The 22054-nt window shown below is 35.2% G+C and overlaps 1 protein-coding gene across 4 annotated transcripts in view; it reads right to left on the bottom strand.

Moving 5' to 3' along the window:
- Positions 1–22054, bottom strand: part of EML5 (EMAP like 5) — a 128503-nt gene that overhangs the window by 83729 nt on the left and 22720 nt on the right. For 3 of the 4 annotated variants that reach the window (XM_064512207.1, XM_064512208.1, XM_064512209.1), the window contains exons 2-6: positions 19022–19181; positions 16170–16268; positions 15507–15575; positions 12693–12878; positions 3941–4076 (exon numbers count right to left, since the gene is read on the bottom strand). In XM_064512207.1, coding sequence (XP_064368277.1) covers positions 3941–4076; positions 12693–12878; positions 15507–15575; positions 16170–16268; positions 19022–19181 — 650 coding nt within the window. Of the gene's footprint in view, positions 1–1097; positions 3917–3940; positions 4077–12692; positions 12879–15506; positions 15576–16169; positions 16269–19021; positions 19182–22054 lie in introns of those variants that run through there. The other variant, XM_064512210.1, reaches the window with a different exon arrangement.

Below are 22054 nucleotides of genomic sequence, written 5' to 3'. Positions count from 1 at the left end.
ATTCCACACTACATCACATACCACTGCCTTTGGAACAGTAACTTTTCAACACAGTTCAACTCAATTTAAAAAAGTCTAATTTTAATAAATGTCTGTATTTTAATAAAGGTAATGTAGTCAATATTTGTATTATGAGATCTCTAAGAGAGTAAGATAATACTGACCTTTGCATTTGAAAGGATGTATTTAATACTCTTATATTTCAAAATAGCTGACAATATAAAATATAATTTCTGATCAAACAGTGGACCTATATCACTAACTGGGCTAATCCAAATTATGCAAGTGACAGAAGTATCAGTGGGGCATATCTTAGAGTAATGTAAGACAGTCCAAGAGCCTGATTCTCTTTTTCTCAGCCTGTTTCTGAGACGTTTTCCCTAAAGCCAGTCTTTGTAACATCTGAAAAATATCTGGAACTATTTTTCCAACTAATTAAAAAATAAAAATAGATCTTACTGGCAACAACATATAAAGAGTTGAACTGGGATTAGGATGGAATCTAACACACATTTCTGAGTAACAGACGTAGCCTCCAGGTTTACAGTGGAGCCAAGTACTCATGAGTTGCACTTGTTTGTGGAGAAGGTTGGCAATAATAAACAAAATGAAAACTAGGACACATATACTGAGAATACTGTCTTAGATGCCCAGTTTTAGGAATATACATTTTTTAAAACTGTATTCACTACAGTCTGCTAGCGTAAATCAATTCTGCCAGTTTCAGGTGTAGGTAACAACCAGGTGGTAACAATGCCTAACTCCAACTCACTTTGCCTAAAAACTGACTTTTGTGAGGGACAGGTCAAGAAAGGTTGTTGAAAAACTATTCTGGATTAATATAAATGAGGCAAAATTATACCCATCAGGCTAGAGAAGGGAATATTGTAATAGTGTGAGTTGATGTGCTCCTGAAAAATGTTTTTAACTGTGTAAGGGGAAAAGAAGTTATTAAACTTACAAAGAAGAAAAAAAATTAAGTCTTAGAAACAGTGAATGTGAGGGTTAGCAGTCCAGTCTCATGCATCTACGCTGGTGTTTTAGTTCTGACAAAGAGAGCTTTTGAAGCAAAGCTCCTCCTGGTCATGCCTACTTACCATGCTTTGCGCCCCAGAACAGCCTCTGAGTGCACAAACAAGATTTCTTCCACGTGAAACCGAACTGAAAGATGTGCTCCAGGAGTGCATTAAATTCGCTCCAACTGCTAAGCAACGTTCAGTCCACAGAACCAGACCAGCGGTAATTCAATTAAACGTCCCTCAAAATGAATATATATTATGGACATCAAGCCTTCAGCATCAACTGTTCGCTTTACACATTTGTTCCTACTGTGCTGCACTGGTGAATATTGGCATTACAAACCTGTCATTCACTCCCATGATCTAGACATTATATGGCTACATTGTCTACAGCTATTAAAAAATAAAGAAAGAAATAACCAGGATGTTTGATTAAGAGATCTGTTTTAGTAATATGGAGCTTCTTGTGGCAGACACAGATATTTTTGAAAACAGTCTGGTTGGAAAGAGATATATCTAGAGTCAACAGACAGCTCTGTGAGCCACCCATACAGATATGGTACTTGAGTCTGCATGTGCAGATAAAATTACCCACAGATAAGGTACAGGAGAAGCACAGAATGCAGCTAAGAAAATGAATAGAAGGAGAGGTCATGAAGGCAATCCTCAAAGGGATATGGTAAAAATAATCAGCAGTGTAAAAGACCAAAGGGAGAAGATTCAGGAGACTGAATTTAAGAAAGATATGATTTTAATAAAAACTGTTAGCTGTGCTACAGGCATTTGACAAGTCAAGCAAGATGAGGTAGAGTTCTCACAACTGATCAAGAAGAATTCAGCAGAGCTCCTGGCAAGAGTCTGTTCTGTTGAAAGCAAAGGAGACCATTTGGAGTGGAGATGAAGTTTGAAAGAAAAAAAACAGGGAAAGAAATGAAGCTTTCAACTACACACAATAGAAATGAGAAATGTAGCAAATTCAAAAGTAAGCCTACCAAAGCTTCTAATACATATACCAGCAAACAGATTTCCCTTTCTGTTCCAGTTGCCCCAATTATATCTTTTCCAAATCTGGATGGATTTTTACACTAGTGGCAAAACACAATTTTGGCTTTGGGATATTTTCCTTGGCAAAAGTCAAATTCTTATATAGTTCTTATATTAGTTCTCATACAAACTATGTTCTGTGGTTGTTCAAACTATAGGAAATTTTAACACTGTGAAGGTGTATGAGTTTACCATTAAACTTCCTATTGAAGATAGACATCTGTTTATGCTCAAAAGAAAAAAAACTGGAGGCAACTGACAAAATTATAACAAATGTTTCACAATTTTATTACAACAGCCACTGCTACACTACATTATTTATTCTTATTGCTAAAATGAAAAGACATCTAATTTTGTTAGAGACTTAAAGGGGGCTACAGTTAAATAAACTACTGAAAGAGAAAGTATCTACAGATAGATTGTTTTGAAGGAAAACTATTAATTAACAATAGCAGAAATGACAGATGCACTGATACTAGTAGCATTTTGAAAATGAGACACAACAGCAGAATAGCTTCATTTCAAAATGCATTTGATAATGTATAAATTCACTTAGAATCTAATTAACAGATCTGGCATATATCCGAAGAACATTAAGTTAATTGGTTAATAGGGTACCAGAAGACAGAAACATAGCTGAATGTAAACATATATTTTTCCTTTACTCTTGACAAATATATTGAAAACTAGATTTAATTTTCCTAATTTGAAGACGCAAATCCAATTATGTACACACTACTGTGAAACACTAATTAGGGTTTCAATACAATCCTAACATGCAATTACTGTATTTAGAAATAATGCATTTGTGATTTTTTAATGCTTTGAAATAAATCTGTCAGATATCACCGAAACAGAAATGATTATCCAGAAAAAGTCAGCTATGGAGTAGGTTTATAAAGTATTGGAGACAGAAAATGAGTCTATCTTCCTATGAAGTAAAGAAAGTATGAATATGGATATGCTTGTCCTTTCTTTGGAGACTGAAGCAATTATTTCTTTTAAACTGTCCCAGCCACAACAGTAACTATACTCCAGGGCATTTAAAACGGACTGCATTCAATCTTGTTGGAATATTTGACAATCTTGATGGGATTTCCAAACCAATTACAGAATACAAATATTTATTTTACTTGTTTGTAATCAATTTTATTGCCACTGATGTATCTGATTGTCTTCAGACACTGCACCACATGCCAAATTCTTGGCAAGACCTTAGAAAAGATCAGAGCAAAATGACTGGGGCAGGGGGAACTAATGCCAGTGAAAGCAATATTGTAAGTGACATCAGTGTTGCAGTATAAGTTTGTTTTATTTTCCTGAATTACTACAGCAACAATATCTAGGACAATAATGTTAAATATGCTGTAAATTGCTAGATGTAACGTTTTAGTGTGACATAAACCATAAACTGAAGTCATCCTTTATCATATATTTGGTATATCTAGGCAGAGTTCTAAATACTATTAAAGTGTAAATTAGTGTTTCCAAATAGTTTTGCTAAAAATCTGGCTAAGTATGTAAGGCAATTTCTGCACTCTGCTATTTTTCATCATAGACCTCACTGTGTCTTCAAAGTTCTCTTTCAGCATTACTGTTCCTTGGTAAAACCTGCTGTACTGTAGGGAAAACATGCATTTTACTAGCTCAGAAGAAGAAAGTTTAATCTCTGTGTCTACAACTTCTTTACGATATTTTGCATATCTTTGAAGGACTATGCGATCTTCACATCGGTGGGCATCATCAAAACAAACGATTTCTCATCTGGCAGATAATTCATATTAAAATACATGAAACCAATTTTTTTTTAAGAAGTCTTTTCTGTTCAGAACAGTGACAGTTTTCCTACCTGATGGTATACCAGAAGTTCTTTTTACCTTTATATCCTTGGTCTGTTTCCCTGAGATCAATCACAGTAATTGGTTTAAAATTTAAATCCCACAAGCGAACACAGCCATCCCTGCCACCAGTGGCAAACCCCTCTTCACAGGCATTCATGCTGAAAATTCCTGCCTGAAGAGAAAAGAAAATTCTGTTTAAGAGTACATACAGATTACAGATACCATGATGCAAAGCAGAATTCTTCTCTGTGATGGTAGAGAATGTTTTCCCATCTGTGATGCTATTGAAATTAGCACAAACGTATGCAACAAATACAAGCTTTGCATATGAAAGAGTCATCCAAAGAGATCTTAGGGCTAATATACATACGAAATACGGCCTAGTTTAACCGCACATCCAAAATTGAACTGAACTACATCAGTTCAAATTTTGTTTGACAGTTTACAAACCTGTCTTAATTTTATTTTGTCATAAATTAATTGGGGTTAAGTTTAAAATAGATAAAGATAAGCCAGTTAAAGCAATTAAATGTCCATACACAGTTGACAGTTGTTACTCTTAAAAAAAAAAATCATAGTTTCTAAGGACAAAAGGAATATTATAATCTTGATTAATAAAAGTATAACATTTTATTCAATAAATCCCGCAGCAAATCAACAACTTCTGTTTCAGTTATTCCAGTGCTTTTTGGAGAGTCAACAGATCTTCATTTGAAAGAAAAACAGACAGAATAAAATATATTCTTTGATAAACTGAGTGATGAATACTATCAAAATAAAATATCTGTGCTGTGTGTTTCTCAGTAATTTTTATGACTTTAGAACAAAAAAAACCCCAAAACGAAACCAACACATTCAATTTCTCAACAGTTCCAGTAAATATCTTAGTAATGCTAAGCACAGTGTTAATACCCATGACTTTATATTCTGTATTTATATTCCTCTACCTTTACAAGAAAAATTGCAATTATTCAGTTGATTATCCATCTTATTCATTCATCCTTTCTCATATTATTTGTTTAAAAGAAACAAAGAAATGAACAACCAAAACAGTATGCAGTTACCAGATTAACCTATGTCCACATCATAAAAACAATCTATTAAAACACTTTACTCATCTAACCTACAAATTCAAATTAGCTCATAGACTAGACCTCTAAAACACCATTTATCATGATTCACCACTCCAAACTCCTACAACAAACATTTACTATTTCTAATTAATTCCTTTTAACTTATATTTGTGCAAATATCATGTACACAAATGTATCGTGTTTTGAAGGTACAGGCTAAGGATTCTGAACAGATAAGTATTTTTGGTCCGTCAATAGAAAGGTTTCCAGTGATCTCCATTAGGCTTGGTTCAGGCTCTTTGTTGTTACTGGTCTGCTTCTATGCAACCAGCTCATAAACATATCTGAGATTTTTTATATTTTATGACAAAGAGTATTAATTTATAATGAACACACTGATCTGATTATTTTATACCACTTGATTTATACAAGTGATTTTAAAATATATGCTTTTATTTTAAAGGTGGGCCTCAAGAAACAAAAACTCACCAGTCTCACCAAAACATCTCAGGCATTTCAGTATGTGGTACTACTGAAAACGCAACTTCAGCTAATACTTCTATGAGAACTTTAAAAATTGTTCCTATACCTATTGAGAATATTTAACATTCAGCTATGACAAGAAAAAACAAACAGGAAATCATTAAAAATCATGGAAGGGAAAATGTGGCTGGAACTACTGTCCAAGAGACAGTAAAACAATTAATAACAAGCATAAAACTTCTATAATATTGCTTTAAAATATCAGTTTTGTAAAGGAGCAGAAGTACAGTTCCAATAGTTTCTCCATCTGGGCCGCGATTTTGAAGTACTGAAGCACATTATTGTCAAGAGTGAAAACTATTTCCAAAGGGGAGATTAATTTTGAAGTCAAATACACCTATACAGGTAAAGAACAAATTAGAACCCAGTGGCTTATGAGAATTTCCAGGTATTCACAACAGTCCTCTCCTACCGAGTTGCTTCTTCTCCTCAAACTATAACTAAAGCAAATATCACAATGGACTGATCATAATGAAGTATGGACTGTATTTGCTTCTCCAGTGTCAGTTACCAGGGATATCATTGCTTTAAGAGTTAAGAAATAAACAATCTTTGTCAGCTTTTACAAAAAAAGCAAAGCGTTGGTAAAAACCTCCAGTGACAATCAAGACTCAAAAGATCAATGTGGTAGAAGTCATTTTTTTCCAATGTGAAATGTCCACCCTAAAGCATTGGCTTTTAAGACAAGCCACATTTTCGTACGTATTTGTGACTAAACAGAAATGTCGTGGAATTTTCAAGTCATAAGCAGATTAGAAGGCTAACTCGCATTATCTCTAATGTTTTGAAAATCCTCCTCCTGTTTCTTTAGAAGCCTAAAGATTTTTGAAAATACAGTCCAAACTATGTTTGGTTTTGTGTGTGTACATCCATCTGTTTTACTGCATTAAATTTTTATCATCGTTGAGCAAATCTGAGGCTGAAAGAGTTTTGGCTCATTTTGTATCCTCTACCAAATTTTGCCCAAGTTTTGGCATATTGAAATCTTCTAAAGCTCTTTTTGGAATACAGCCTTGATAATAGAAATAGATTATTTTCTTTTCTTTAATTAACTCCTTTCAAAATCCATTATTTAATTAGTCTCTATCAAAAACAAATCAGACATTTAGTGATGGGGATACTGGCTGAATGTTCTGAAGATAAGATCAAGTGGGTCCAGGATTAATCTGCTTTCCATTTCACAGAATATTCTTATCCTGAAAAGGACATACTGGTTATCAAGGAGATTTGGCAGATGTGCTTGCTCAATCTCTTGAAATGCAATAGGACATCCCCATTTCAGTCTATGTGCTGCTGGAATAGTAGAATTATAGGCAAAAGTGAAAAAAGGCCCCTTATTAATAGGTATAGACAGGATCTACTGGAGGAAGTTGAACTAGCTACCCTTCATTTACTTGTTAGGCCTGCACTTAAGGGGGGGAAAAAAAATTCTTTATTCTGCTAGCTTGGCCAGTCATAATCCTTCCACTAAATCTTTGCTATTAGAAACTGTCAAGATTGTTAAGGCAGAGCAACTCTGGAGCCTTCCAGCTTCCCTTAATCCCTCAGTCTGAAACCATCATTAACATAATTCGGTTCTTAATGGTCACTAGGCTCCTAACAGTAATGAGGGGCAAACAAATGCACTGACTTTGTTTGATCCAAGTAAATAATGAAGGTAACAACTTTTTTTTAATTATTATTGATGGCCTTCCTGAATCAAAATAAAAGGTATAGATCAAGGTCTTCCACCTTAAAAGTTAAAAAAATGTCACCTACAGTGTTCTTCTGCTACAAGAAATTTCTCATGAAAACGAGACAGATCACGAAAGGTCACCCGCTTTTACTGTGTTATATTTGCCTGTTCAAAATGAATGGGAAGATCCTGGAAATAATAATTCAAACTGACTGGCAGTTTTCACAAAATCCAAGACATTTCCTATTTTTCCAGTATAACCAGCTGGTATTACATCTGTGTTCCCTCCAATTGGGAAAAAAAAGAATTGAATGACAGCGAACAAAGTAATAAATGTTGGATATACCAGAAATGATATTTGGAAAATGGAGAAGCACAAGAAGAACTGGGCAAAAATGGTCTCTACTGCATGAATATTTTTCCATTTTCTCTCTCTCTCCCCACTTCCTCCTCCCCAAGAAATCTGCAATACTGAGGTAGTCTTAGGTTTCCTACTGCTTCTGGACCTATTTTGCCTCCAACAGACAAAAAACAATTCTTAATTTATCTAAAATGCAGTAATTCATGTAAAATCTACCACACTAATCCTGACTACGCAATTCCTAAAACACATTACTGCAGTTAGCTGCAATTAGGGCCAAGCTATATATGGAAAAGTCAGGAAGGTACAAGAAGAAACTGTCTTCTACTGAGCAATATGGAAGATGGAAATATTATACCAGTTCTATGAAAACTACACTGGCTCCTTTTTACTCCTAGATACAACACAGGACATCCATGCTAACAACATACAAAGCAACACATATGCTGGGCCCTTACTCTAAGACAACCCCTCTAACAACGTACTGCATAACAAGGAAAAGGATCGCAAATGTTTAGAATTGGTTTCAGTACGTTCACAGTGGAGAGACATCACAGTACAATTTAATCTTCCTAACAAATTATGCCTAAAACAGTTAATCGAAAATGTGCATATTACTACAACAAATTAAAAACAATTGTCTATATGCCTCTCATGTTTGAAATGATGCAAGTGGACAGTTACCTTTCAAATTCACGAGCAGCCTAAGCAGTAGAAGAAAAATACTGTGCGACTTAATGTGCCGGTACACGATACCAGCTTAAAACCATTCATTTAGGTTCATTATATTGTTTCCATCTATATTTAATCAGCGTTCAGCCAACCAACATAGACGTGCAATAGTTTTAACAGGGTGCCTGTTATTTAACCTCAAGCTTGTTATTTAACCTCAGTTTCTGACATCAATCCACACAACTTTAATGTGTACCTCTGAAAGACTATCTCAAAATAAATTATTCAGCTGCTGAGAAAGCATCTTATGTACATTTACTATGCAAGGCAAAAGCATAGCACACAAGAATCTTTAAAATATACAGTGTTTTTAAAATAAACATACTAATTAGTTTTAGTACTTGATTAACATCTTGTGAGTATGTTTAACATACTTGATAATTATGAACTACCTCAAATTTAGAACTTACAAGATGATGAAAATAAAAAGAAGATTCTACTGTCTGCTCTTCTCAGTGGTAAAGAAGTGTGACATCGGATAACAGACCGCTGTGTTTTGGGTTTTTTTTTAATCCATGTATATATACATTGTTAACTCTCCAGAATCAGATGTACTGCTTACAAATAAACTCCTGCCGGGGACTCCTGTCACTGCCAGTAAGTTTACATATGCTTTCATGTTGCCCTGTTTTCCTTCTCCCTTTTAAAAATTATTATTATTATTATTCAGGAGAGATTTGCAAAAACAAAATTCCACAATTTCCCATTGCTATCTAACATCCTCTGCATAGAAGTGCCATGCCTTTACTCTTAACTCCTGCTCATTTTCATCTTCTCTACCTTTCATTCCTACTTCTGTGTTCGATGGAACTGCAGTCCTCTTCCAACTGATTCCCCAGTCATTCCAACATGCTGTTTTCTTTCACCTTTTTGTTTCCCAGTCAAACTCTGATATGAATCTGCCAGCAACTCTGTTTTCCTCTGTCTACAGTTCTTAGTATTGCTGTGACAGAAGACAGATAATTTGGTTTAGCTGTGAATTCTTATTTTGCCTGCTAGTGTTAAAGCTGCTATCTATTTCCTCTGTTACTTACACTGGGACATCACTGTTTATTTTTTATATTGCATTATTCTTAAAATGAAAAATGCCTTTTCAACTAAGGTAACTGTAATAAAGGTAGCCAAAACTTTGAAAAGAACCTGTTTGCTGTATTAACACAGACCACTACCAGCTGGACAGACTATGTCCTCAAATCCCTAACACTTCAGAAAATGTCTTCCTGTATCTCAAATCCCTACTATTTATGTCGCAAGAAAGCAATACATGGTGCTTCATGCACATAATGAGACATGTTTCCTCAAATAAATTTTCAGCCTAATTCAAGCCTGGTAAGGAGTGATGATGACAGATGATAACCAGGCATGCAAGAAGGATGAGGATTCCAACAGGAGCATACCGAATACAACATTGGGTGATTTATACCAGTTCCTTACCATGCTCTCTCTGTGCCTTTAACGACAACATATTCATATCACAAATATTATCATTTACGTCCACATTTTCTTTTAACAGAATAGACAAGATATGATTTATTACTTTAGTTATTTTGTATTAATTTTATAGCTTAGTATGGCTGAAGAGACACTGTTATTCCAAACTTTTATCTTGTGCTTACAACTGCCTGACAATATTATCCTTGTAGCTAATATTTTATTGAAACACAAGCTTTCATTTTGTTAGAAAGAAGGTTTTTTAAGAGAGATTTTATTGCATTTTCTGAAACTGGTGAGATTTGCAGTGACTCTAACCTCTTGTGAAAAGAATTCCAAAGTCATGGACTGGTGTACCTACCGCAGAGAACAACTCCATCGATCCGAAAGGACACAGCCAAAAATAGAAGGTTAGATGAGACCTACTCCAAGGTCACCTGAGCTCTGCCCACTGATGCTACAGATAAGGATAAGGAACAGAGCACTTCAAGTTTGATCTTGTGCTCAGCAAGGAACCAACACAACACCTAAGGTAATGCAACAACAAGTTCTCCTCATCCTGTGTTTAACAGCTGGGCTTTTTCATACTGAAACAGCTGAAAAGCAGTACATCATTTTGACAAAAAGCTGTTGAAGTTTTGAATACTTGAAGTAACAAATATTTGGATATACAGGACAGATGTCTTTTACAGCACTAAACTGGATGGAAGGGTATTCTCCTAATCCTAATGGAAGGGTATATCTCCTAGATAGGAGACAAAGTATGCTGTTCCTTTTAGGAATCCAGGTCTGTGTATGCGATCTAAACCATTCAAAAACTCCTTTTCCCAAACTTTAATATTAAAAAATAAGTATCCAAGTCACTTTAGGAAAATATGAATACAAAAAGGAAGGTCTGAAGAAGAGTAAGAATCAGGGAGTATTTGAAGGCTAAAATATTCCCTTATACTCTCTGGCTTCTGACTTGGGCCTTATTGAACACTTTACATATTCCAATAGGTGCATACAGGAGGGTATGTGTACATATATTTTTTTGTACATATATATGTATGTTTAGAAAGAAATCTCAAAAGCAAGAAATGCAGTCTAGGATCTGTTTCCCACACTTAAGTTCTTCATAACTCTACTTTTTATTCAGAATCAGATACACTGTCATATTATACAGTTTTCTGAGTTAACTAATAATTTAAAAGGGGTTGGATTGGTAATTCCTAAATGTACATTTCTAAATGATCAGTAAACCAAAAGGGTCTTCTTACTACAGACTGACTGAAACCTCTTCCACATAGATAATTCATCACTTTTTTGTTCTCTCCATTCTACCTGAACAAATTAAAAAGAGTGGTTTTAATATTTCAGTTGCATGCATCATCACATCCAGTCCAGTACTGCCAGCTCCAGTTACAAATGTATTTTTATGAAAAATACTAGAGAATGAAACAGAAATATTTTTATGAGAAATATACAGAAATTTTCTTTCTTATGTGAAACAAAATTAACTTTTACTGCTTTTATCCAGACTTTCAAAATTAGAACACATGAACTCATACGTTTGTATTTCCACATTATTTCAATTAGTTAATGAGGGAGTAGCTTCAAATAATGTCTAGAAGATATAATGCTTTCCAAAACTAAAAATCAATCTTCAAACAGCAAATAATACAGCACCATAAAGTTACTTGACAGTTACATGCCTTTTAAGTTCAAAGAACAAGAAAAACTGGTGGTGGTGTTTTTGAGTGATACATGGACAACCTTAGAAGTTAAGTCTTGCATTATATTGCCATACATTACCTATTACAATGAGAGGAAAAGGGCTATCATAGTTTGGAATGTACAAATTAGATTATGAACAATTAAGTGAGGTTTTTTTTGCTGCCTGGCTCTATCAGAAAACCATATGGTGTGAAAGAATATTGATAAAATAATGAAAACTTATATAAAAAAATCATTTCATAGTTGCACTAAGCATGTCATTTATAAATAAAAAGAAAAATCTTACCAAGCACATTTGAAAAAAAATTATTAAACTTTCCCTGATATGTTTTCACTTTTCACGGCTGTATACTGTTCTAAAAAGCTGAATTAATGCAGTAAAAGGCAGCAAGATAGGACAAGTAAGGAGTGACTGAGTCAACTTAAAATGACTAAACATGAGTGCCTACAAACGAGCTAGGTGTTAGGGTTTGCATCATCGTTAGTACAAACAATGGAGTCTAGAGAGCTATCAGATGATCAGCTAGTAGGACCTAATTCACTCAATTCAGAATAGCTGAAGTTGGAAGGAACCCCTGGAGAGCATATAGTCCAACTCCCCTGCTCAAAGCAGGGGTAGCCAGAGCAGGTTGCTCAGGGTTGTGTCCAGTTGGGTTTTGAGCATCTCCAAAGATGGAGACTCCACAACCCCTCCAGGAAATCTGTTTCAGAGTTTCACCACCCACTGCCTAAAGACAAAGTTTAGGCCTTCTGAGACGCTCTTGGATAAATCAGACATCCACAAAAGATGGATAAGAAACACCCACGGTCTCTTGAGGAGGCAGCTGTACATTGAGCCTGGGTATCTAAAATGGCACCAGATACCTACATGTGGGTGAATGAATAGAGCCACAGATGCCTGCTTAAAGCTAAATTAAAATGCATTTCAGGCTCCATTGATTATTGACTAAATCCCCATTGACTATAATAGGAGACATAATACACAAATAGACACCTAAATGTAGCTCTCAACCCAGCACTCAATACCTACCACGACAGTGATCTTCAGTAATGGGAGTGGGGTGGGGTGAGGGATCAAATCAAATCACTGAGCCTCTGTCATCAGAATCATTTAAGAACAAGTCAGACAAACACACACCAAGAATGACACCGGTACAGTTCATTCTCTCTGAGCAAGACAGATCGGGTGATCTTGTACTGCCCTTTCTGGCTCTCCAGAAATCTGTTTAACATTTTATATTAAAGAGAGATACTTACAGCATGTGCTCCCTGTATTGTCCGTACAAGGTTAATTCCTTTCCATACGTATATATCTCCATTAAGTGCACCGGAATATGTCACTTCATCTCTTGCACAGGCCAGGCACAATATAGTTTGGAGATCACCAGTTTTGCCAAAAACACCACGTTTTGGTGTCAATGAATTGCCACACAAGCTCCAGAACTGCAAGATAAAATGATTATATCCTATAATTTAGCATGTGCATCTAAGAGAAAAGTACCTTGCCTCTAAAAGACATGATCTTCTATAGTCTTCTCACTACTTTAGTTCCTCAGCTGTTTAAGAATTTTTTATTTAACCAACCAACTTTATCTTTCCACAAAACCTATGTAGTAGACTAGGCAAGCAAGAGTTTCTAGTATCAGTTTCAAATCAGACTGAAATTCAGCAAATTGTAATTTTTAAATTGGCTGTATTTTCAATAATTTTTGAAAAGGGTTTCATGACAGAATTAGTTGATCTTTCTTTGATGTAAGACAAGTGGTGCACTTTCAATCTGCAAGTGCTGTGTTTGTACTTTGTTACTTTAGGCATCTAACATTCAATCTGCGTATGTAGGTTTCAGATAGGGTTGCTACTTGCTCTGTTTGCAAGTAGCTCATTTTGTTATAGACTTATCACTTGTCATCAGAAACACGGATCACATAAAGCAGCTATCTGTCTAAGGTAGACATTTATGAGATCTTTTTAATAAACTGTCAGCTTGTGATCATGGCAATGATGTAAGGATGAATTTCCCCTTTGGTGGTGCAATGTGTGCTATTGACTCCTAACCCAAAGACAGGCTCAACAAACATGCAAAATCTCTTGTCAGAACATGGTACTTGCCAAGCAGATCTCCAGCTACACTCTATTTTCTGACATCTCTTCAGACAAGCAATACTTGCATTTTCCTGTCAAGCCCTCCTGTCCACACATGCTAGCCTGCATTAGAAACTCAACAGGCTGCCGGACAGAACTCATAAAACAGTGCTAAATATGAAAGCATTTCTTTCATCACTGCTAACAGGTTACATTTACATGGGTCATGCATCTTCCCTGTATACTTGTTTACTAAACTACATTTCAGAGCAAATTTGTTACCAATAATCTATTCAAAATTCTGAGCAGAGAGCTCAATTAGTACAGGATAATGTAGCAGTGTATCAGTGGAGAGATTTTTATACTAACAATACTTTAATTAAAAAATAACCATACACTGATTAGATAAATCCCTATATCTTAACAGTTATTTCTTTAACCACAGCTCCTGGATTCACAGATTACGCTGTTGCCTGAGAAGTACCTGCACAATTACTGCATAAGTTAGACATCCGGATACAATACAAAAGCAGATAACATATCTGAGAACAGTAATTCCTTGACATCTGTTCACTTGGAATTATCTACATAGCTTAAATCATATTACAATTTGCTTATAATACTTTATGAGGTAACAAACACAATAATATTACAAACGTTAGAATAATTATTTGATATCTAAAGAAACATAAAGAAGGAATGTGTTAGGAAAAAGACATCAAATTTCTTGCCTGATCAAAATAATTTTAACTCTCTAGGATTCAGATTTTTATTTAAAGTCATCTCTAAGGAAACACACTGTTTTTAAAATGCTCAGAATATTATTATTTTAAAATGCTTTTGAAATCCTCAAAGTTACTAAAACAAACTTTTTCTTGTCTCAATAGGTAGGTATTGACAACAGAAAGCCACCTTAAATATTTTAAGTCATAGTTGGCAAACGTTAGCTCACTGGTGGCATAATGGCCTATCTTAGATCTTGAAGCAGAAAAAGATAACTACTAATCAAGGTCATGGAAATCTTTAAACCTAATATTAAAGTGTGCCAAATCAATAAACCATTCATACGCATTCATCTAAGAGTTCATTGTATAAAAAGCAACAAGATTTTCCCACCATGGGAACCTAGATGTAAGAGCAATGCAGAACTTTCAAGCTGCCATCTACCGCTGTTATGCGGTAACACAGAAGACAGATAGTACCTGGGAGAAGGGAGTGACTTTCCTTAGGGAACCCGTATGATGGCAGCTGAGCACTGACAATCCTGCTGGCAGAAAGCTGAAAGAGGAACTGTTTCTGCATGCTTATTGGTACATGGATCAAAAGAAGCAGAATGTTTCTATGAAAAACTCTGCTTGAAAAGGGTGTGAATTGTCCAAATTATGAATCCTCTAATGGGCAGTATTACTCTGGTGTTCAAAATGACACAGGCAGGAAAAACAGCAGTGAACAGAAAAAGAATTAAAAGAAAGATTAAGCATTTTTCCTTTATCTTTACACTATATTCTTGTATTCTCTCAAACTGTAAGACGTTTTCTCAATTCATTTCATCTCTGCAGCATGCCAATTCATTAATTTCTCAAGGGGAATCAGAAACTTGGGTACTTGAACCAACCTCAAATCAGTGTACTTTATCTCATACTCTCTCATGCTATTTGGGATCTCAGTGTATTTTAGATTACCTAAATTTTAAATCATATCATGATCATTATATATGATGCTCCTGACAACTGTTTCATTCCTACTGCTTTTCTATTTGTCAGACCACAAACGCCTTTGAGCAGAGATGGTCTGTTTTCCACTGTGTATACTGTACAATGTCTAGTGTAATCAAGCATGATCCATTAATACAGTTCCTAAGAATTAGTATTATTTTTCTGGAGAAACTTTAATATTATAATTATATGCTCCTGTTAGATTCTGTTTTTCACATATTTGACAAAGTATAAACTAGTACCTTAAATGCTTTATGAACATTTATTTCATTACCTTGATGTGTTTTACGCCGCAACTGACAAGCTTGTTCGGCTGGTACAAATCCCAAGAAATATCAAATATCTGCATTAAAAAAAACCAAGAATGTCAGTAAAGATGGCCTTTCCAGCACGAGCAAGTGAAAACAGTAACAACTCACATCAAATTAACAGACAACATGCTCTCCACTGATCAGACAACAAAACACATATTTAGAAGCATTTCTGAAATGTTTTAAATAGGATTATTGGAATGACCTTTTCATCCCTTATAAGGTGCAATGCACATCTTATATTGTTTCTGGTTTCTTTCAGAGTAAGTACAGTACATGGTAAAATAACATAGAGGTTCATTTATGGACTAGAAAAATCTAAGAGATTATTTTCATTTTCATTTTCCACATTGGGATTATGATCTAAGTACCATCTTAATTTGGCACTTTCCATACATACTCAGTGTCACAAAAAGCATACAAAAATAAATGAGTTACACATTTTATTTTAGAAAAAGATTTATGCATCTTAAATATCCAGTATCTTAAAGCTGGGTCTTTATGCAAAGGAAATCAATTTCTGAACAAAAAATATTTTATGTTACAGACAAAGCTCTAGTATGTGTACATACACGTTTTAACAAACTAAAATTACATTGACACTCATATCATTTAGTTATACTTACCCTGTCCGTATGACCAGGTGCCATTGATAACAACTTTCCTTTTCTCCAGTCCCATACACATACTGTATTTTTTGAATCCAAACCAACTGAGACCAAACGCTAAAAATGTCCAAATTAAATAAATAAATAAAAATAACTCAAAACATTAAGGAAGGCTAGAGTCATAATTTTGAGGGATAACAAAATCACAATAAATTTGAATTAGAAACAATATCTATCTGTTGAATTGCATCACGATCATAAAAAACTAACGTCATCTCAGATAACAACATAGTGCTGATTTACAATGTATAATGTATAATTATCTATAATATATATGGCAAGCACCAATCTGGACAAATTTACAGAAAAAAGGAATAATATCACTGAAGTTAATGAAACTATTTGTGTTTACATTTAATCACATGTAACTTGCAAAACCTCAGTATTTATTTTAAAAGTTCAGGAGATACAAAGAAAAAAGATTTTCTTCAAAATTCCTACAACAAATAAAAGATTTAAAATAGTTAAAGGTTGAAAGAGTCTTTTGTTTGAATCTTTGAAACATGCATGAATAACTCTGTCTGAATCCTTTACCTAACCAGAATCCAACAAGGCCCCAAACTTTCTCTAAAGGATTTCATCAAGTATACTCATATGCAGAAAGAGTCTGAAGCCAATTAAACTATAAAACCAGAAGAGACCAAAAGATTGTTCCAAGGAAATATAGAAAAGAAAGTTTAAGATCTTCCTATGCTCTCTAAGCCTTAAGATCTTATTCTCATCTGTGAAGATATACTGCAAAAATTTCTTTACACAAATCATTGATCAGAATAGCTAACAGTCCACTTTTATTACATCCATTAATCAATGAAAATATTATTTGTGCTACATAAATTCTTAACACAAAAATTTTAGCAGTATTAAAAACTATACGAAATGAAGTTGTGTAGTAATCTTTTTTATGGAAGTGAAGTCATTTTATTGTTTATTCACGAACTGCGACATCTTAATTGAGAGATGAAAGAATTGCAAATCTTTCTGATACAGTTTTTTCTCTGTTCAATAGCTAATACTTATACAAATTCAGGAAAATTTAGTTTTAATTTCTATGTAGATCAAAGTGAGCTTGAAAAAAATAAAAATGAACCTCAGATATAATCAAAACTTTCCATCAAATACAGAAATCTACTTCCAATAATACTATTTCTTTACTGTCTGAAAAGTTCAAAGATCATGGGAAGAACAAGAAAAAAAGTTAAAAGCAAGTGATCTACATATTTCTTATTTACTAATGTTAACTCAAAGTTCTCTGATGCTCCAAAGTCCAACTTTTCTGTTCCACCTGAGAAAGCGTCCTCAGAAAGAACATCAGTTTCAAGCCTAGCTATACTTCCAAACAAGTCAATTGAAGTCCTGCTTCCGAAGGAGAGGAATAAAAGCAGGCTAGTTCTACAATTACTAAATACGCATCACATTTTGTGTGATGCCTTACCAGATATAAGCTGAAACATTCACTTCTCAAAAAGTGAGATTAAATGATGTTTTCAGTTTCTCCTAAGAACCAAAAAATCTGGATTTAAAAGGGCTGGCAAGATATAAAAAAACATTTTGCAGATCTTTCTGGTCTAGATTATGTTTTACTGTATTCCAATATGGAGGCAATTCTGATGACACAGATTTTGAAAAACCTATATCCAGCTTCCCTTTGAGAACACAGAATTCTAACAAATGTTTTGAAAAGAGTGATCATACAGAAATGCTGAGATAAGCAGACAGTCCAGATTCTGTCCATTTATGGCTCTAAGTATAAAAATCAGTACTTAAGATCCACGGATACTCCTAGAACAAATCACACATCTACAGTCAAATCTCTCCAATACACACAGGAAATACCTGATCTCTTTCTAAGAAAGTTTAATTGTGAAGGGACTTCAACAAACAATCTTAGGTAAACTTTGACCTTCAACTATGAAGGCTGTTCATGTGAGGAACTGAGACAAGGGTTTATACAGACAAGAATGGCATAGACAAACACATCACCGCCAACTAGAAATGATGTTCTAAAAGCAATTGACTCTGAAAAGCTGTAAAAAGCAAGTAGTCTAAAGCATAAAACTTGTAAATCATTATGACAAACTCAAAACTTCCCTACAATAATTTCAGGATGTTTTAACAAAACCAACACTTAAAACCAGGCTTTCCGTTACTTATGTTCAATATCACTCCACTTCATATCATAGTGAGGACAGCAACTGGTGTCTCCAACATTAAATCTTCACTTGGAAGCACAGTAACAAATAATAGAAATTGCCCTTTTTGGCAAGCAGGGGGAACTGGGAATACAGCTAAATCTGAGGATCATATGGCAGGGCTAAGTGGGAAGGGAAGAAGTGCTGCGTAAGACCAGGCAAGCACTACTACAGGAAGGACTTCCCTAGCTAGTACCTCTTCAACTGCTCAACTAATACGTATTTCTCATTTCTAATGAGACACCAGGGGGAGGGGGAGGGGGAGGGGGAGGGGGAGGGGGAGGGGGAGGGGGAGGGGGAGGGGGAGGGGGAGGGGGAGGGGGAGGGGGAGGGGGAGGGGGAGGGGGAGGGGATGGTTTTACAGCCTCCCTGGGCCTGACTGTACCTTGAAGAATCTCCCTATCACCTCATCTTCATTCAAATCTCTTTTGAAGTTACACTTTTCTTGCCAAATGTAAAAATTTGTCAGTCACTACTAACTCCAACATTTTTCTGGACCTGAGAATAAGCAGATAAAACCTGAGTCAATACATTTCCTTAAAAAAGAAAAAGCTACAAAAAAAGACTTCTGACAGATACACAGTTTCTTAAGTGTTTGAAAAAAGAATGTTAATTACATACCTGACCATCTAAATCAAAAGCCAAGCAAGCTATACCATGTGTGTGAACATCTTTCAGAACAGATACAGTTTGCACAGTGTATGAGTCCCACACACAGATATATGGTTCTTTTCCAACTTGACCTGTTGCCACCAACACACGCTCAGGATGCAAAGCCAGGCTGCCAAAAAAAAGTAAACCATTTAAAACACAAAAATGTTTTTGCACAAAACTTTTTGCATTTGTCTGTTTTCTGGGTTAATATTACTCCTTAAAAATTACTTTACAATATTTTTCATTATTATATATATAGTAGATATTAACATGTTATCTTATATCACAGATTTCACAATAGCTGTAAAACTTCCTTTAATACAGTCCATATCCCCACCTTTCTCCAGTTTGAATCTTCAAGCCTTTCTCCAATCAAACTCTCCAATATTCATTATCCTTCTGTTCCAAAATACACAATTTATTAAATTAAGCCAGATTTTCATGCACTAAAAAATATCTATTTTCTCTTTCTTGCCATATGACATTTGAAAATACAACGACAAAGGATATGGAACTAAAGTTGTGTATAGCTGTCAACAGAGAGAGAGATACATCTCCAGAGGCATTTTATTCCAAATATTCTTTGATGGCCTTTTCATGACAGGACTGAATAGCCTTCTGAAGGCTGTCCACTGACTGTGCAGCAAGCCAAAGCATCATTAGTTCAGACTAGATGGCTCAAGTTAAGTGAGATGAAGATCATCCTAAATGTCTTAATTTTACTACAGAACAATTTGAGATAGCTGATTTCCAATAATTATTTACTTTTCACATTGCTAACATTGTAGAAATTTTCTTAGGGTCGATATTTCAGTCTGTCAAAGTCCACAGAAGACATTCTCAGTTTTTTTGTCAAATCAGGGACCAAGCTAAAGAGCATGTTAGTCATTAAGACAGTTTTTTTGTTTTGTTTATGCAAGTAAGCTGCAAGAGAGGACATGAGGTCTCTTGATTCATACGTTATAATACGGGAAAGAAAGAAGAACACATTCTAATAGAAAACCAACCTATGTATTCGACAAAATTCTACACAAACTAGATACAACAAGCCAAAGTGATCTGAGAAACGTCACACGTGAGACAGGAAGACAAGCTTTTGAAAGGTGACTATTTAAATTTGTTAAGTTAATTGTGTCGCCCCCCCCCAAACAAATCGTAGAGGAACAATCTTGGGAGACTGGAGGGCTGAACCATGAACACATAGTATATGCATTTGTCTCCTTAACATTACTTGGAAAGAAGAGGGGTGAAGCACTTTGCAACGATAGTAAGATCTGACACCTGAACATAGATTTTGATAAATGAAGCTTCAAAGGGTGAAGAAAAGGGGAGTCTATATACATAGTGGAAATAGGGAGGATAAAGTGATCAGGAAATGACCAGAAAAAGATCAAATTCAAAAGATTGTATATATACTTTTATGTACAAAAAGAGTTAGACACAACTGCACTGGATTTTACTTAGTATTTCAGTAAGTCATGCTATACCATGCCACATACTTCTGTATTTTTCTACTATAACATAGTGTTTTGGATGGTTGCTATTGCATGACAAATTCCACATGCACAACTGTAAAGAGAGGAGTACCTTTTAACCCTCAAAGGTTCTACAAAATGTAAAGACTCTGCATCTTGCAGCTTTTCTTTGGGAAGTCCTCTTCCTTGCTACTCTGCATTATCCTTGGTACTGGGATCAAACAACCAACATTTCCCCACTTCGTTTCTCCTCAGTACCAGTTGTTTCTCTGGTCTATCATTCCTTCTTTATTTGATACAGCAACTTCATAACTAAAGAAGAGTGCAAAAAGGAATGGGCAAACAAAACCTATCACATTTCTCTCTAGCACCGCTACCTAGTCCTCACCAAAACCTGCACATCCCTTCCCAGAGCATGCACAGGCAGATTGTGTACGTATGGGGAAATAGTAAAAGCACCTGAAGCAGGAGAAAACGCTACATTCAAAAGGATCTGATTTTTACAAAGACACCATGAAGTGGGAGACAAAGGCCAGATGGACAATAAAGTGTAAAAAGGAGAAAGAAGAGACTAAGCAAAGAATAAAGTCAGAGATTGAAACTAAGAGGAAAAAGTAAAAATAAAGCTGACTGATTCATGGAACTTGACGTCAGGACTCTTCAATCCCTAGTTAGCTCTGCTGTTAGTGCATTGTGCCATTTCAGGCAAATGAATCACAGGAACCCAGAAATACTAGAAGGGATGAATAGATTAGGGTTACCACCCCACAACTGCAAATTTGTTAGACAATTTGTTCGAAAAGCTCCCTGGTGTCACTCTGGACACACACATGCAAGAATACCCTGGACATTATACCTTACAAAACACTTCCCAGCACCTTGTAACTAAAGTCCAAAACCCACAAACAATGCAATGCATCAGAGACAGAAGGGACAACCCTTGTAAAGGCCACCAAAGACTTAGGAACCTGCAATCCCACAGAATTTGATAAATGAAAAAGCATGGATAATTTCAAGAAGTGAGTCATAGCCCATGCTATAAGGGAAGGCAAAGGAAGTCTAACACAGACACTACAATGAGGAAAAAATTATATCCTAGAACCAAATTTCGCAACTAACTCCATTCTAAGCATATTAAATAAACACACAAAATCCTGTTCCCCTCCTTCTAATTAATAAATGGCAAGTAATAAATTACAAGTTAATAATATCACAGTATTAGTTCATGCTGTATCATGATACAAAATACTTCCTTAAACAACAAGCTCAAGCTCTACCTTGATATGGGATCGTGAAGCACAAACTAGGATCCAAAGCCTGTATTTTAATCACAACAGACAATATTGTAGATTCAACGATCTCCTGCAAGCACTTTCCTTCACCATTTGTTTCACACTACGAAGTAAAGGACAGGTTAAAGTATTACTTGCAAGTATTTTATCTCACTGGCTGTGGCTATCAGGATAGCTGGGAGATGCTCCTCCTTAATATTCAAATCCTGACTACTTATCTCATTCATGTGGCA

The sequence above is a fragment of the Dromaius novaehollandiae genome, chromosome 5 (genome assembly GCF_036370855.1).
Source record: "Dromaius novaehollandiae isolate bDroNov1 chromosome 5, bDroNov1.hap1, whole genome shotgun sequence".
In the NCBI taxonomy this organism is placed as follows: Eukaryota; Metazoa; Chordata; class Aves; order Casuariiformes; family Dromaiidae; genus Dromaius; species Dromaius novaehollandiae.
This window is presented reverse-complemented; position numbering and strand designations above follow the sequence as displayed.